Here is a 13,588-nt window from a genome sequence, read left to right as displayed (position 1 = left end):
TTTAGATTGGGTTTCTCTCACTTGCAACCAAGTAAGTCCTGACTGATTCCCTGTCTCTTGAAGATGAGAAGCTTTTCAGAACCTCTCTTTCTTGCTGTGGTAATAAATACTTACACTTGTTTCTTTGTTCCTTTATGGGAGTTAATATGCAGATTCAGAGGCATTGGTTTTCTGCATTTGGACGTTCAAGAATGAATATGTTCTGGGGCGCCTGGGTGGCTCAGTTGGTTAAGCATCCGACTCTTGATTTTGGCTCAGGTCATGATCTCAGGGTTGTAGGACTGAGTCTCTCGTCGTGCTCCACACTGAGTGTGGAGCCTGCTTGGGATTCTCCCTCTCCCTTTCGCTCTGCCCCTCCCCACCCAAATAAAATATAAAGTAAAATAAATGTTCCTCGTTTGGAGGTTTTAGAGGAATAATCTTAAACATTTTTTAAATGTTTATTTATTTTTGAGAGAGAGACAGAGACAGAGCACAAGCAGGGGAGGGGCAGAGAGAGAGCGAGACACAGAATCCGAAGCAGGCTCCAGGCTCTGAGCTGTCAGCACAGAGCCCGATGAGGGGCTCGAACTCACGAGTCGTGAGACCATGACCTGACCTGAGCTGAAGTCAGCCGCTCCACCTACTGAGACACCCAGGCACCCCTAGAGGAATAACCTTAATGCTGAGAAGGCAAAAGCTCCAGTCCACCTTCATTTAACCAGATCTTTTCCCTCCCATCTGATCAGTCTTTTCTCTGCTCTGAGCCCCTCTCTCAGAAGGTTTATTTCTTTGTAAAAATTTTTTTTTAAATTTTTTAATGTTTATTTATTTTTGAGACAGAGACAGAGCATGAACAGGGGAGGGGCAGAGAGAGAGGGAGACACAGAATCCGAAGCAGGCACCAGGCCCTGAGCTGTCAGCACAGAGCCCGACGTGGGGCTCAAACTCACAGACCGTGAGATCATGACCTGAGCCGAAGTCGGACGCTTAACCGACTGAGCCACCCAGGCGCCCCTCTTTGTAAAAATTTTTAATGTTTATTTATATTGAGAGAGAGAGAGAGAGAGAGAGAGAGAGAGAGAGAGAGAGAGTATGAGCAGGGGAGGGGCAGAGAGAGAGCGGAACACAGAATCCCAAGCAGGCTCCACACTGTCAGCACAGAGCCCGATGAAGGGCTCAAACTCATGAGCCATGAGATCATGACCTGAGCCAAAGTCAGACACTTAACTGAGCCACCCAGGTGCCCCTCAGAAGCCTTATTTCTAAGGCGAGGTCTCTACCCCTATAGTTTCCTCCTTCTCTCAAATACAAGGCAGAGACTCTGATGCCTTGATGCCCTGAATTCAAGTCCCATTTCATTTTCTTCATCCCTGGCACCAGAAGGACTGCCTTCCTGCAGGTAGCTTGGGCTGTGTGAATACTTCTGGCCAGTGAAGTGACCAGTGTAACTTCTGGGCCGAAGCAGAGAAGCCCAAGTGTGACACAATAAAAAGGAAGACTGTTTTTGATGGTTGGCCTGTGACAGTTTTCAAGCTGTCACCATTTAAGCATTGTGTCACCCCTGTGATGACCGCACTAGCCCGCAGTTTGCAGATGGGGAAGCTGAGGCTCAAAGAAGTTAAAAAGTCTGTCCGGGATCATGCTGCCAGTAGTCAGCAGAGCTGGAATTGGAACCCAGATCTTGAAAGTGCCAGAGCCCCAGTGCAGACTAGACTATTCTGCTGGCAGCCAAATGAGCATAGTAAATGGTTCAGGACGCAGCGGCGCTTTCTGGAAAACGTCCACTTCACCCCCTCTGTTTGTTCCTCTGTTCCTTTGATCTGGGAGCTGGCAGCCGGCCTCTCCAGTCAACCCTAGGAATGGGCAGTCACACCTCATTAGGTACCCTCCAGGCCTCCATCACATGGCAGTCACATGCCAAGGCAGGGATTTCGGTGGGAACTTAGGAGCACCACCACCAGCTCTGGGCCATGACGCAGCTGCTGCTCCTGGTCCTCCTCTCCCTCCTCCCTCTTTTCTTCCTTCTCACCAGCGGCTCATTGGGCACGGGACGAATCAATTATTTGGTAAGGGACCTAGAGCATACAGTCGCCTCTTCTGCCATTGTGCTGAGACCCGCACTGTTTGGGGAGGTGGGTGCACACTGATGTGGGTCAAAGCCGGACATCGGAGGCAGCAGGGGGTGATGGCTGGAGGACGTCCGGGAGGAAAAAGAGACCCCCGTCCTAGTCACGGGAGCTGTGCCAGGATGTGCGAGGCGCTGCCACCGCACAGGGGAATATGACACAGGACTCCCCACCCCCGGCTTATGTCTGGTAAGAGAGACAGACATTCGTTCAGTCAACCCATTTTACCAAGCACCCAGGGAAATTCTTTTTGTAGGTGCTAGAGATAAGGCTGTGAACAAGACATAAAAATCCTTGCCCTTGTAGTGTGGCTATTCTACTCTAGGAGGCAAATAGGTAAAATATTTACATATCCCAGGTGATAAACACCTGAGGACAAAGGAAATAAGGAAGAGGCTTCAGGTGTGGTGGCGTAAGGAGAGGTTGCGGTTTGAAACAGTGTGCTGAGGGAAGACTTTATGAACAAAGCGAAATTTAGGCAAAGACCTAAAGGTGTGGTATTACAATATTACAACCAGAACCTACCAAGGGTGAGGACTTTAGTCCTAGAGGCTAAGAAACACAGCAGTGAGCAACATAGGGAAAGAGCCTTGCCCTCAGAGTTGAGGCTCTAGCAGGAGGGACACAGAAAGTTAAAAAAGAAGAAGAAGAACAAAAGATGAAGATAATTTCAGAGAATCCTAGTGTTGTGAAATAGTGAAGCCAGGTGATGAGGGCTGCTGTAGCTGGGTGTTTGGGGAGGGCTCAGTGGGACACAGTCAGGCAGAGCTCAAAGGACAACATGTTCTGGGCAGAGGGACCAGCAAGTGCAAATGGCCAGGGGCCAGGTGATTCTGATATGTTCAGAGTCCCAGTGATGGCTGCAGGGTGTGTGTGTGTGTGTGTGTGTGTGTGTGTGTGTGTGTTGGAGGTGAGGCAAGAGATCTAGTGGTGGGCAGGCAGCCCTGGGATGAGTAAGCCCTGCAGGTCCCATAAAGAATTTTGGTATCAAAATGCCCTGGGGGGTGGGGTGGGGTGGGGTATTGCTTTGAAGCAAGGGAATGACATGATGGGATTTACCTTAAAAAAAAAAAAAAAAAGATTCCTCCTGGAAAGAATGGGGAGAGGGGGGTAGGTGAGACTGTTGCAGGGTGGAGGTCAGGGGTCTGGGGTGGGTTACTGGGAAGAGTGAAATCAGGGAAGCCAGTAAGAGGCTACTGGCAGTCCAACCCTCTCCTGCTTTATTTTCTTTATGGCACTTAGTCAAACGCAATAGATAGGATTATACATACATAAGTAATAATTGTTCATTAATAATATCTAACACATATATGTTAGGTAAAAACTATGTACAGTAAAATGCCCAAATCTTGATTTTACATTAAAATCAATTAATTTAAAACCCATGCAAACACCCTCGTAACCACCACCCCGATCGAGCTACAGAGCACTTCCGGCACCCTGCAAGGCACCCTTGGGCTCACTGTCAGTTGTAGGGCGAAAGGTAACACTCTCCAGACCACTTCTGTTCTAGATTAGTTTTGCCTGCTTTTGAACTTCATGTAATGGAATCACACAGTATTCTTTTCATGGCTTCCTTTGCTCAGCATTTTGTGCCACTCTGTCTATTTCACTTATTTATTATCTGTCTTCTCCCTAGAGCTGCTCATGCTTGTCCGATAGCAAATCACGAGTCGCAAGAGTGACTGAAGTTAATTAATTAAAATTAAGCAAAATTTAAAGTTCAGCTCCTCATTCACACTCGCCGCATTTCTAGTGCTCATTAGCCACACGTGGCTAGCGATCACCAAATTGGAACATGCAGAAAAAGCACATTTTCGTCCTTGCCAAAAGTTCTACTGGACAGCTGCTCTGGCGTGCCAGCTCCAGGAGGGAAGGCGTGTCTGGGCATTTCTGTTTGTTTTGTTCCCAGCTGTATCCCCGGTGCCTGAAACGTACTTGGACACAGTAGGTGCTCGGCATTTGCTTGTTGAATGAATTGAACTTGTCAGAGGGATGATGGTGGCAGTGACAGATGATGTGATGGCCTAGCGCTGGGGATCGCTGGTGTGGGTGAGTGTGGGGGAGGAGGGAGCCTGTAGGTGCCGTGCAAGCTCGACTGAAAAGGTAAGTAGGGGGGCTCCTGGGTGGCTCAGGTTAAGCCGAGTGCTGACAGCTCAGCGCCTGGAGCCTGCTTTGGATTTTAGGTCTCCCTCCCTCTCTCTCTGTCCCTCCCCTGCTCGTGCTCTCTCTCTGTCTCTCAAAAATAAATAGAAGTTAAAGAAAAATAAACATTAAAAAACAAAAAAGTGAGTAGGAGTTTGCAGAGAGAAGGTTGTGCGGCGGAAGGAACCGCAGGAGCCAAGACGGGAAGGCCTGGATCACCCTGGTGTGTGTGTGAGCGAGAAGTAACCTATCTGCGGGACTCTAAAGGCAAACCCGTGATATCTCTTTGGTCCCCCTTTGGGAAAAATCCGGCGCCCCTCCGCACAGACATCCGCCGTCCCCAACTCCAGCCCGGGCGAGAGTGGGGGCGGCGGTGAGGGCGCAGCGCGGGAGGGGAACCTGCAGGGAGGAAGCCCAGGGGCGCCATCTCCCCGCGGGACGACAGGGAGATCTGCATCCAGGAGCAAGAAGTGCAAGAGCGGGTGCTGTCGCCGGGAGACCGAGGGCTGCGAGTCGCACTGCGCCCCCAAGGGGTCCGAGGGCAGCACGCGTCACCCGCAGGTGGGTGGCGGCGCCCCCTGGGGGGCGGGCGGGGTGAGCGGGGAGGACCCCCGGAAAGGAGGGGCAGGGGCGGACCCGGAGCCCAGGGGAGGGTGCGGGGTCGGCGACGGCGATCCGGAGCGGGGAATTGTCTGCTGCGACGGCACCTCCCAGCCGCTTGGGGGAGCCTGTGGACCGACCCAAGGTGGGACCCCACGCCAGGGGCTTGGAATCCAGATGGTTTGTTGTTGTTTTTATGTTTATTTATTTTGAGAGAGAGAGGGTGGGAGTGTGAGCGGGGGAGGGGCAGGGAGAGGGGGACAGAGGATTCCAAGCCGGCTCCGCTCTGACAGCGGAGAGTTGGAAATGGGGCTGGAACTCACCAAAGGTGAGATCATGACCTGAGCCCAGGTAGGATGTTTAACCGACTGAGCCACCCAGGCGCCCCCATGCTTCTCTTTCTGATATAAGTTCCCCTTTTCAGTGGGTCATCTAAGTAAACTCTGGAAGTAGCATTGTCAATTGGCACAGGTAGAAGGTCTGGTCCTAATCATGGTTCTCAGCCCACCCTTCTCAACAGCCCCACGGGCTCTGCTGTGGCCCCAGGTGTTCTGGGCCAGAGGTTGTGGGCTGGGGTAGCCTCTGAGCTGGGTGTGCAGGAAAGGGGTGTTGGTTTGCTCATGAAAGGACTTCAGGAGAAAAGATGGCGGTCCCCTGTGGGAGGGTGTTTTTTCACTCGGGATAGACACCTGGGCTAATGACAGGAAAGGTGATGCCAGAGAATGAACTAGGAGAGCACCAACAATCCTAGGGGTCAGCCTGGAGGAGGCAACCAGAGGCACAGACTGAACAGTGCATGAAGGGGTCCCTCAAGCCCGGGCTCCTCTGCTGTGTGCAAGCAGATGGTCTTGCAGGGGAGCACTTCCAGGGGAGTGAAGGCTGCCCCCTCAGGGCTGAGGGCAAAGCAGCCCCCAAGGTCAAGATCAAAGTCCTGCCTTTCCCATACATTCCTGGGCCTGTGTAAGGAGTGTCCCTGCCTGCCGAACCTGACGTGTGCATTTCCAAAGAATGAGAAATCATTTAACATCATCTATGGCCGTTGTAAGAAAATTGAAAAAAGGAAGTCAGCTAAGAACATTTTCTTGTAATGCTCCCTCTTTGCTGCCTTCCCCACCTCCTCCATCTATTCCTACGCCTCCCCAAATTTGTGTTCTTGCCCCTAGCCCTCAGAGCCTCCACCAGCAGGGGAGGGGCAGGGAGGGAGGGAGGGATGATGCACCATCACTGGAATAAAGACTTTTCAGTGTTTGCTGCCCCTGGTGCCAGGGGCTGGGGAGGCGTGGCTGGGATGGGCCGGGCACAGGTTGCTGGGGAGTGAAGGGGCTGAGAGGCCGGAAGCTTAGTCTTGGGCCTTTCCCCTGTTGGGGCATGAACGAAAGTCCCCCAGAGGAGACTTGAGCTCTTCTCCCCACCCCAACCCCTTTCTGGCTTCAGCCCATTCCATAATCCACCCGCCAAAAGCTCAGTTCACACCTGAACTCTTGGTTCCCCCTGACCTTAAAGGTCAGAAATGTGAAAGGAAGTGTACAAGACAAATGTGTATGAAGAATCGGCAGTCTCAGTGGGTAGAACATGTGAGTCCTTCTCTGGGTCATGAATTCGAGCCCTGCGCTGGGTGTAGAGATTTAAAAAAAAAAAAATTGCCTGTGTTTATGGAGCACTTACTTTATGCCAGGGGTGGTGCCAGATCCCTTACACACAGGATCTCATTTCATCCTACAAAAAAACCTTAGGAGGAGGGGTCAGAACTTTGATCACCCCATCTCAGGAGAACCTGAGACAGACTGAGCAACTTGTTCACAGTCACAGCGCTTGAACGTGATGAATCGGACTCTTTTGGGAGATCAGAAGAGAAAGGAGGGATGAGAAAAGGAGAGCCAAGGAAAGAGCGTGAGGAAAAGAAAGATCAGAGCGCCTACTGTGCTGTGGGGACGGGGAGACAATGAATCAGGACGAGTTTCTGCAAGCTGTACCTTTGGGTTGTGAGGCTTTAAGAGCCAGACGCTAGCTTGCTGGCTGTGAGTGTCGTGAATTCTCTGCAGAAGCAGGCTTCAAGGCAGCCCTGCTATATTTGGGTTACGTTCTGGGAATAAATAATTCAGATTTGGGACCCAAAGTTCCATGGTTAGCTACACTTCTGATTAGCTGAACCAAGTGTGAACCCAGATCTGAGCCAAGTATGTCCTCCAGGACGTCAGGCTTATGGTGCGAGAGCTCAGTAGTTGAGATGGAAGCTGAGGTTTACTTAAAGCACCCCCTGTAAGTCTTAGCAACACTCTAACCTTTATCTTGGCGGAAATTGCTCCTAAATGTGTCAGACAGATCCACAGTGTCACATGTACTTCAGAAAGACACAGGGCTCCGGTGCATGAGCTCCCCTTATTTGGAGAAAATCTATGAAAGGCCCTTGGAAGGGGAGATTGCAGGCTGGAAACCCAGCCTCCAAGAATACCTAATGTCTTCAAATTTAGAAGGGGAGGGGGAAAATACATTGCTGATGTGATTACACTGGTTTCATACAATGAAGAGGAGAAACTTTTCCTCTACCCTCTTAGGTTCAGTGTTGGGGGTCTGCAAATTAAACTGACAAAAGACAGATTGGCAAGAGAAAAGAGAGATTTTTTTTATTCACATACAGACGCATGTGGGGGAGTTCACAGAAAAAGGTGACCCAATGAGTCAGTTAGAATTTGGGGCATATATATCATCTTTATTGGGGAAGGGGAATGGGAGAAGGACCCTCTGGAAAATGGCTTCTTAATAGGGGAAGAAAGAGCACTTAGGGGAAAACACATTATTTTTTTTTTCAACTTTTTTTTTTTTTTAATTTATTTTTGGGACAGAGAGAGACAGAGCATGAACGGGGGAGGGGCAGAGAGAGAGAGGGAGACACAGAATCGGAAACAGGCTCCAGGCTCCGAGCCATCAGCCCAGAGCCTGACGCAGGGCTCGAACTCACGGACCGCGAGATCGTGACCTGGCTGAAGTCGGACGCTTAACCGACTGCGCCACCCAGGCGCCCCTAAAAAACACATTATTTTTAAGAAAGACAAATGGGCCCTTAGGAGAGTAGATGACAGTTATGATAGTTTTTGTGACAATGTCCATTTAGGTGTGGTGCTGACTTCTGCAGTGATAAGATTCCAGCACAAAGAGTCAATCTTTCTTGGTTGCCAGAAACTTCTCCAGGAGGGACTTTATGATAGTTGAGTTCTTTGGGGAGGCTCTGCTTTTAGACAGATGAAGGAGTTCAGAAAAATGCCTCTTCTCAAAATCCTTCAGCTTAAAAGAGCAGCACTGTCCAGCAGAAGGTGCAATGTGATTTTAAATTTTCTAATGGCCATATTTAAAAAGTAAAGAGAAACAGGTGGAAACAATTTTGACAATATAACACAATCAAAAATGTTATTTCAACGTGTAAAAATTATTTGAGATCTTTGACATTCTTCTTTTGGTAATAGGTCATCTGAATCCAATTTGTATTTTACGCGTACCCCAATTCAAGTGCTCAACATGTGACTAATTGGTACCATATTAGACAGCATATGTCTACAGGGTCCAGCATCCAGCATTTTTTATGGATTCAAGGCTGAAAATATTGCCACTTCTGTAGCTGAATTTGTAGCAGATCTAGAAAAAAGTTACAGCAAGGTGGGGAGCTCCTGGGGTTAGGATATTAAGGTGGAAAGTATCAATGGCAAGGCTACAACCTGTAGGACATCTTTATGGGAATTTGAAAACAGGGACTCCTTGGGGCCCCTGGGTAGCTCAGTTGGTTAAGCATCCGATTTTGGCTCAGGTCATGATCTCCCGGTTCGTGGGTTTGAGCCCCGCATTGGGCTCTGTGCTGACAGCTTGGGGCCTGGAACCTGCTTCAGATTCTGTGTCTCCCTCTCTCTCTCTGCCCCTCCCCCATTCATGCTCTGTCTCTCTCTCTCTCTTTCTCAAGATAAATAAACATGAAAAAAAAATAAATATATTAAGAAAAAAAAAAAAGAAAATGGGGTCTTGTCTGGGCTCCAGGCTGGGTGAGAAGAAGGTGCCTTTGAACAGCAGCAACACAACAAAAAATGTTCCCCTTCTTCCAGCAGTCGTGTATTACTCAGTCTCAGTGCCAAAAACAAGAAGCACTCCAGATGGTTCAAGTAGAAAGGATTTAACACGGGGAACAGGGGGTTGAGGTCTTTGCCCCTTGCTGCCACAGAGCCCAGCTTCCCACTCACCCCTGGAAACTCGGGACATTTCCCTCGCACCCTTTATAGACTGTAACACAGTGCTGGGCACTATGGTCATTCAACAGATGTATGAAGAAGTGAATGAATGCAGGTTCCCACCCAGCTTTGGATCTAGGCACCACGGAGTATGACCCAACCCTGCCTCAGAGTCTGAGCCCCCTACTGGGTTAAGATATTGAAAGCCCCTCCAGTTGAGCACTAACTTAGGTATGGAGGATACTTACCTGACTCCCCAACAGCCTTTACCCCTCTTCCTTGCTAACTGAACCCCAGTATTGTTTGGCTGGTACTGGGCCCAGCCCTGGGAGAGGGATCTAATTAGCCCAAGCCAGTCATGGCGGTCCTATTCCCTTTGCCCAGTACTTGCTTTCCCAGCTTCCCTTGTGGCCAGAGGTGGTCCCTTGACCCAGTTGGAGCCATTGAGATATGGAGATGTCAGCCTGGAGGCTTTTGGGCAAGATAAGAAAGTAGGCTAGGAGAAATAATCTGCCCTCAGCCCCTATCCAGCCACCCTCTACTCCATGCTTCTTAACTTGAACTTGGTAAGAGAATATGACCATTAGGAGCTGCCGTGAAGGCATCTGCCAGTTGAGAGGAGGTAACAGACGCACAGTTCTGCCAACACTTCCTATCTCCAGACTTCTTTTTAATGTTTGTTTGTTTGTTTGTTTAGAGAATGAGTGGGGGAGGGGCAGAAAGAGAGAGAGAGAGAGAGAGAGAGAGAGAGAGAGAGAGAGAAAGAGAGAGAGAGGGAATCCCAAGCAGGTTTCCTGTCAGTGATCAATGCAGAGCCTGACGAGGGGCTCAATCTCATGAATCATGAGATCACGACCTGAGCCCAAATCAAGAGTCGGACGCTCAACTGACTGAGCCCCCCAAGGTGCCCCCTCCAGACTTTTTGATTCGTGAGAAACATGTGTCCCTATTTGTTTCAGCCATAATTCCTTGGTTTTTTTTGTTACTTTTCAGGTAGATCCTGTCTTAACTCAGAAACCTAGTGGCTACTCTAAGGATTCCTTAATCACAGACTACAAAATCCTGGGGCTGGGAGAGCATCTCAGCTTTAATTAGTTCATTCTCTTCCTTCTTTGCATGAATCTCCTCTCCTACATCCCCACTGAGGGTCAGTGAACCTCCACTTGCATATCTCAGTGACGGGGACCTCAGTACTGCCTAAGGCAACCTAGGTTTGATGGTTTTTATGTTAAACCAAAACCAAATTCCCTACAATCCCACCCATTTGTCTTAGTATGAATAATTGGGAAAGAACCAGGAATTGTAGAATGGGTAGGGGGGTGGAGTTAGCGGGTGTGCTGCTAACTTTTTCTTTAAGTTTTTAATTAGCAGACCTTTCTTTCTTCTTTCTCTTTCTTTCTTTCTTCCTTTCTTCCTTTCTTTCTTTCTTCCTTTCTTTCTTCCTTTCTTCCTTTCTTTTTCTTCTCTTTCTTTTTAAAGTTTATTTATTTATTTTGAGAGAGCACAGTTGGGCCAGGGGTAGAGAGAAAGAGGAAGAGAGAGAATCCCAAGCAGGCTCTGTGTGGTCAGTGCACAGCCCCACACAGGGCTCGTTCCCATGAACCGTGAGATCACAACCTGAGCTGAAATCAAGAGTCAGACACCTTACCGACTGAGCCACTCAGGCAACCCCCAGATTTTTCTAATTATGTGACATTGAGCAAGTTGCTTAACTTCTCTGAACGTTAGTTTTTGTTTTTGTTTTATCTATAGAGACGATATATTCTCCCTCCTAGATCATTGTGAGGATTTGCTAGCAAAGAGTAAGCCCACAGCAATTGTTAGTGGTTTGACTCCTTAACACATGGGTTGTGTCAACCAGCTGGCATATCTGAGAGTTGGGTCCAGAAAGCAGATAGGACCCCAGGACAGGGGGTGGTAAATTTTGACGCAGGGCAGAGAATATGGGCCATTATGACTCCCCTCGAGAAGTGTGTGCATGTACCTGTCTGAGAACTTGAGGGGCAAGAAGCGCATCCCAGGGAGGTGTCACGGTCCCCAAATGGAGAGGTTCTCAGCATGGCTGCTTCACAACCTTGTCTCCAGTCTGTCCAGCCTCATCCCACCTGGCCCCCGACCCATCCCTCCTTCCTCTGACCTATTGACTTCCTCTGACCTTGATGAGGCAAAGGCTTGAGGTGACATCAAGGAAGACGCTGACTCAACAAGAACATTCAGGAGCCTGGGGAAGGTTGCAGGAAGAGCTTTAATTGCTGAGAATCCAATCAGAAAAGGGAGGTGCTGGCCAAGGGGTGGCCAGCCAGGGAGGGGTGGTGGAAGAGGGGCAGCCTTCGGTGGTTTTACTCCCGGGAGCGTCCAGCATCGTGGCAGAAGCCAAAGTTGGTATTGGTGATGGAGCCCACGATGGTCTTGTCAACCTCACAGGTCAGGCCCCGCTCACAGGGACACTTGTAGTAAACCCCATAGAGTGTCTGCAAAGACACAGGGCCATTGGAGTCACAGGCTGTGTGTTGGGGGGGGGGCTACTTTGGGCATAACGTGCCCCCTGGCCTGACCCCAAGAACCCCTGGCCAGTCTCTTTTCAGTCTGTCTTCTTCTGACTGCCACCCCAGAGGGCACTGTGGGCCCCGAGGCTGGTCCCACTCTGTGCATTTACGCTGACTAATTACATCTCTCTGGGGAGGCCTCTATTCACCTGTCCGTGAAACGGGGATAACAACCCCCTGCCCCCATTCATCTCACTGGTCACTTGTGAGGGTCAAAGGAGATGATGGCATGGGAAAGTGCTTTGAAGCCTGCTGACCTCCCCCTCTTAATCTCAGCGTTCAGGGCCCAGGCTGACGCTCCTCCGCGATCCTATCCCCAAGCCTGAGGGCCCTCCTCCTCTGAGCGGTCCCTCTTCCCACCACGACCGCCCCCACTCCGTGGGCACCCACCTTGGCAGAGCACTCGCTGTTCTCACTGGCCTTGGGTGCGCAGCGGGCCAGGCTCAGCCCCGTGCTACGGTGGCAGCACTTGCTCTTGCATTGAAGGCTGTTCAGGCAGAGCTCGCCGTCTTCCTGCCGGGGCAGCCGGTTAGCCCAGGACCCCTTCCCTTGGTCCCTTCTCTACACCCCCCCTGCCCCGCCACCCACTGCCGCTGACAGTGCCTCCCCTGGTGGGGGCGTGTGTAGAGGAACCCAGCCCCTGGGTCTGGGGGCCAATCCGCCTACCCCCAGCCCCAGTGTGTGAGAAGTGGGCAGGGTAGTGGTTGCGGGTCAGGACACGGGTTCTAGCACCCGCTGTGCTATCAACTCCCTGGGTGACTCTGGGCAAGTCACTGCCCCACACTCTGCCTCGGTGTTCCCAAAACGGGGTCTCCAAACTTCTCTGGTTCCCACGCTCCGTGGAGGAGCCTGTGAAGGGTGAGGACCTTCTCCCTGGAAAATTCCTCCCTCCCCTGACTTTTACATATAACCTCAGGGGGATCCCGGACCCTCTGAGCCATGTAAGGCCCTGAGTTAAGAACCTTTGGGTACAGAGGCAGCATGGGGCAGCGTGACAGTGTGGCTCTGGAGCCAGCAGCCTGGGCTCCAATCCCTGCTCTGTGTTTTCCAGCTGTGTGACCTCAGGCAGGTGGCTTAACCTTTCTCTACAACTGCTTTCCATCTGAAAACAGACCTGATCCGAATAGGACCTATCTCGCGTGGTCAGTATGAGGCATTTAGAACTGTGTCTGTGTGTCCCTCTAGGTCAGAAGCCAGACTCCCTGGGAGAGCTTTTTAAACTACTGCACATTTCTGAGCCAGGGTTTCCAGGGCAGGACCCTAGGGCTCTAGGTTTTTCTGAAGCTCCCTCAGCCAGTTTGAACCATTGCCCTGAGCATGTCCCATGCTGGTCAGCCTTGTCTGAGGCGCCAGCGGAAGAGGGCAGGACAGTCGTGGGCAGGATAGATAGAGATGCTTCACCTCTCAGCCTCCAGGCAGCCCCAGGTGGAGACATTAGAGGTTAAGATCGAAGCTTAAAAAATCTCCACCTGGGCACATGCACCCCAATATTTATAGCAACACTATCGACAGTAGCCAAATTATGGAGAGAGCCCAAATGTCCAATGACTGACAAATGGATAAAGATGGATAAAGAAGATGTGGTGTATATATATATATATATATATATATATATATATATAATGTAATAATACTCGGCAATCAAAAATAATAAAATCTTGCCATTTGCAACAATGTGGATGGAACTAAGAGTGTATTATGCTAAGCGAAATTAGTCAGAGAAAGACAAATATCGTATGATTTCACTCATATGTGGAATTTAAGAAACAAAACAGATGGACATAGAGGAAGGAGAGGAAAAATAAGATAAAAAAAAAAAACAGAGGGAGAGGTGTTGGTGGGGGCTGGGCTAAATGTGTGATGGGCATTAAGGAAGACGCTTGTTGGGATGGGCACCGGGTGTTCTCTGTAAGTGATGGATCACTGAATTCTACTCCTGAAACCATTATTACACTATATGTTAACTAACTTGGATTTC

The 13,588-nt window shown here is 50.0% G+C and overlaps 2 protein-coding genes across 2 annotated transcripts in view; one reads left to right on the top strand and one right to left on the bottom strand.

The window, feature by feature from the left end:
• Positions 1 to 4,535: 4,535 nt before the first annotated feature.
• The window catches only part of LOC109271509 (uncharacterized), a gene marked incomplete at its 5' end in the record, with an annotated part of 11,119 nt that continues 2,066 nt past the window's right edge, over positions 4,536 to 13,588 (top strand). Inside the window, one exon of the mRNA XM_053905333.1 lies at positions 4,536 to 4,814. Coding sequence (XP_053761308.1) covers positions 4,536 to 4,814 — 279 coding nt within the window. The remainder of the gene's footprint in view (positions 4,815 to 13,588) is intronic.
• CLPS (colipase) overlaps positions 11,291 to 13,588 on the bottom strand; it is a 2,519-nt gene continuing 221 nt past the window's right edge. Inside the window, exons 2-3 of the mRNA XM_019456896.2 lie at positions 12,001 to 12,123; positions 11,291 to 11,535 (exon numbers count right to left, since the gene is read on the bottom strand). Coding sequence (XP_019312441.1) covers positions 11,404 to 11,535; positions 12,001 to 12,123 — 255 coding nt within the window. The 3' untranslated portion in view covers positions 11,291 to 11,403. The remainder of the gene's footprint in view (positions 11,536 to 12,000; positions 12,124 to 13,588) is intronic.

Source organism: Panthera pardus, unplaced genomic scaffold (assembly GCF_024362965.1).
Source record: "Panthera pardus isolate Hobbes unplaced genomic scaffold, ASM2436296v1 HiC_scaffold_17, whole genome shotgun sequence".
NCBI classification, from domain to species: domain Eukaryota; kingdom Metazoa; phylum Chordata; class Mammalia; order Carnivora; family Felidae; genus Panthera; species Panthera pardus.
The sequence above is the reverse complement of the archived record's forward strand: the minus strand, read 5'-3'. Positions and strand labels throughout refer to the sequence as shown.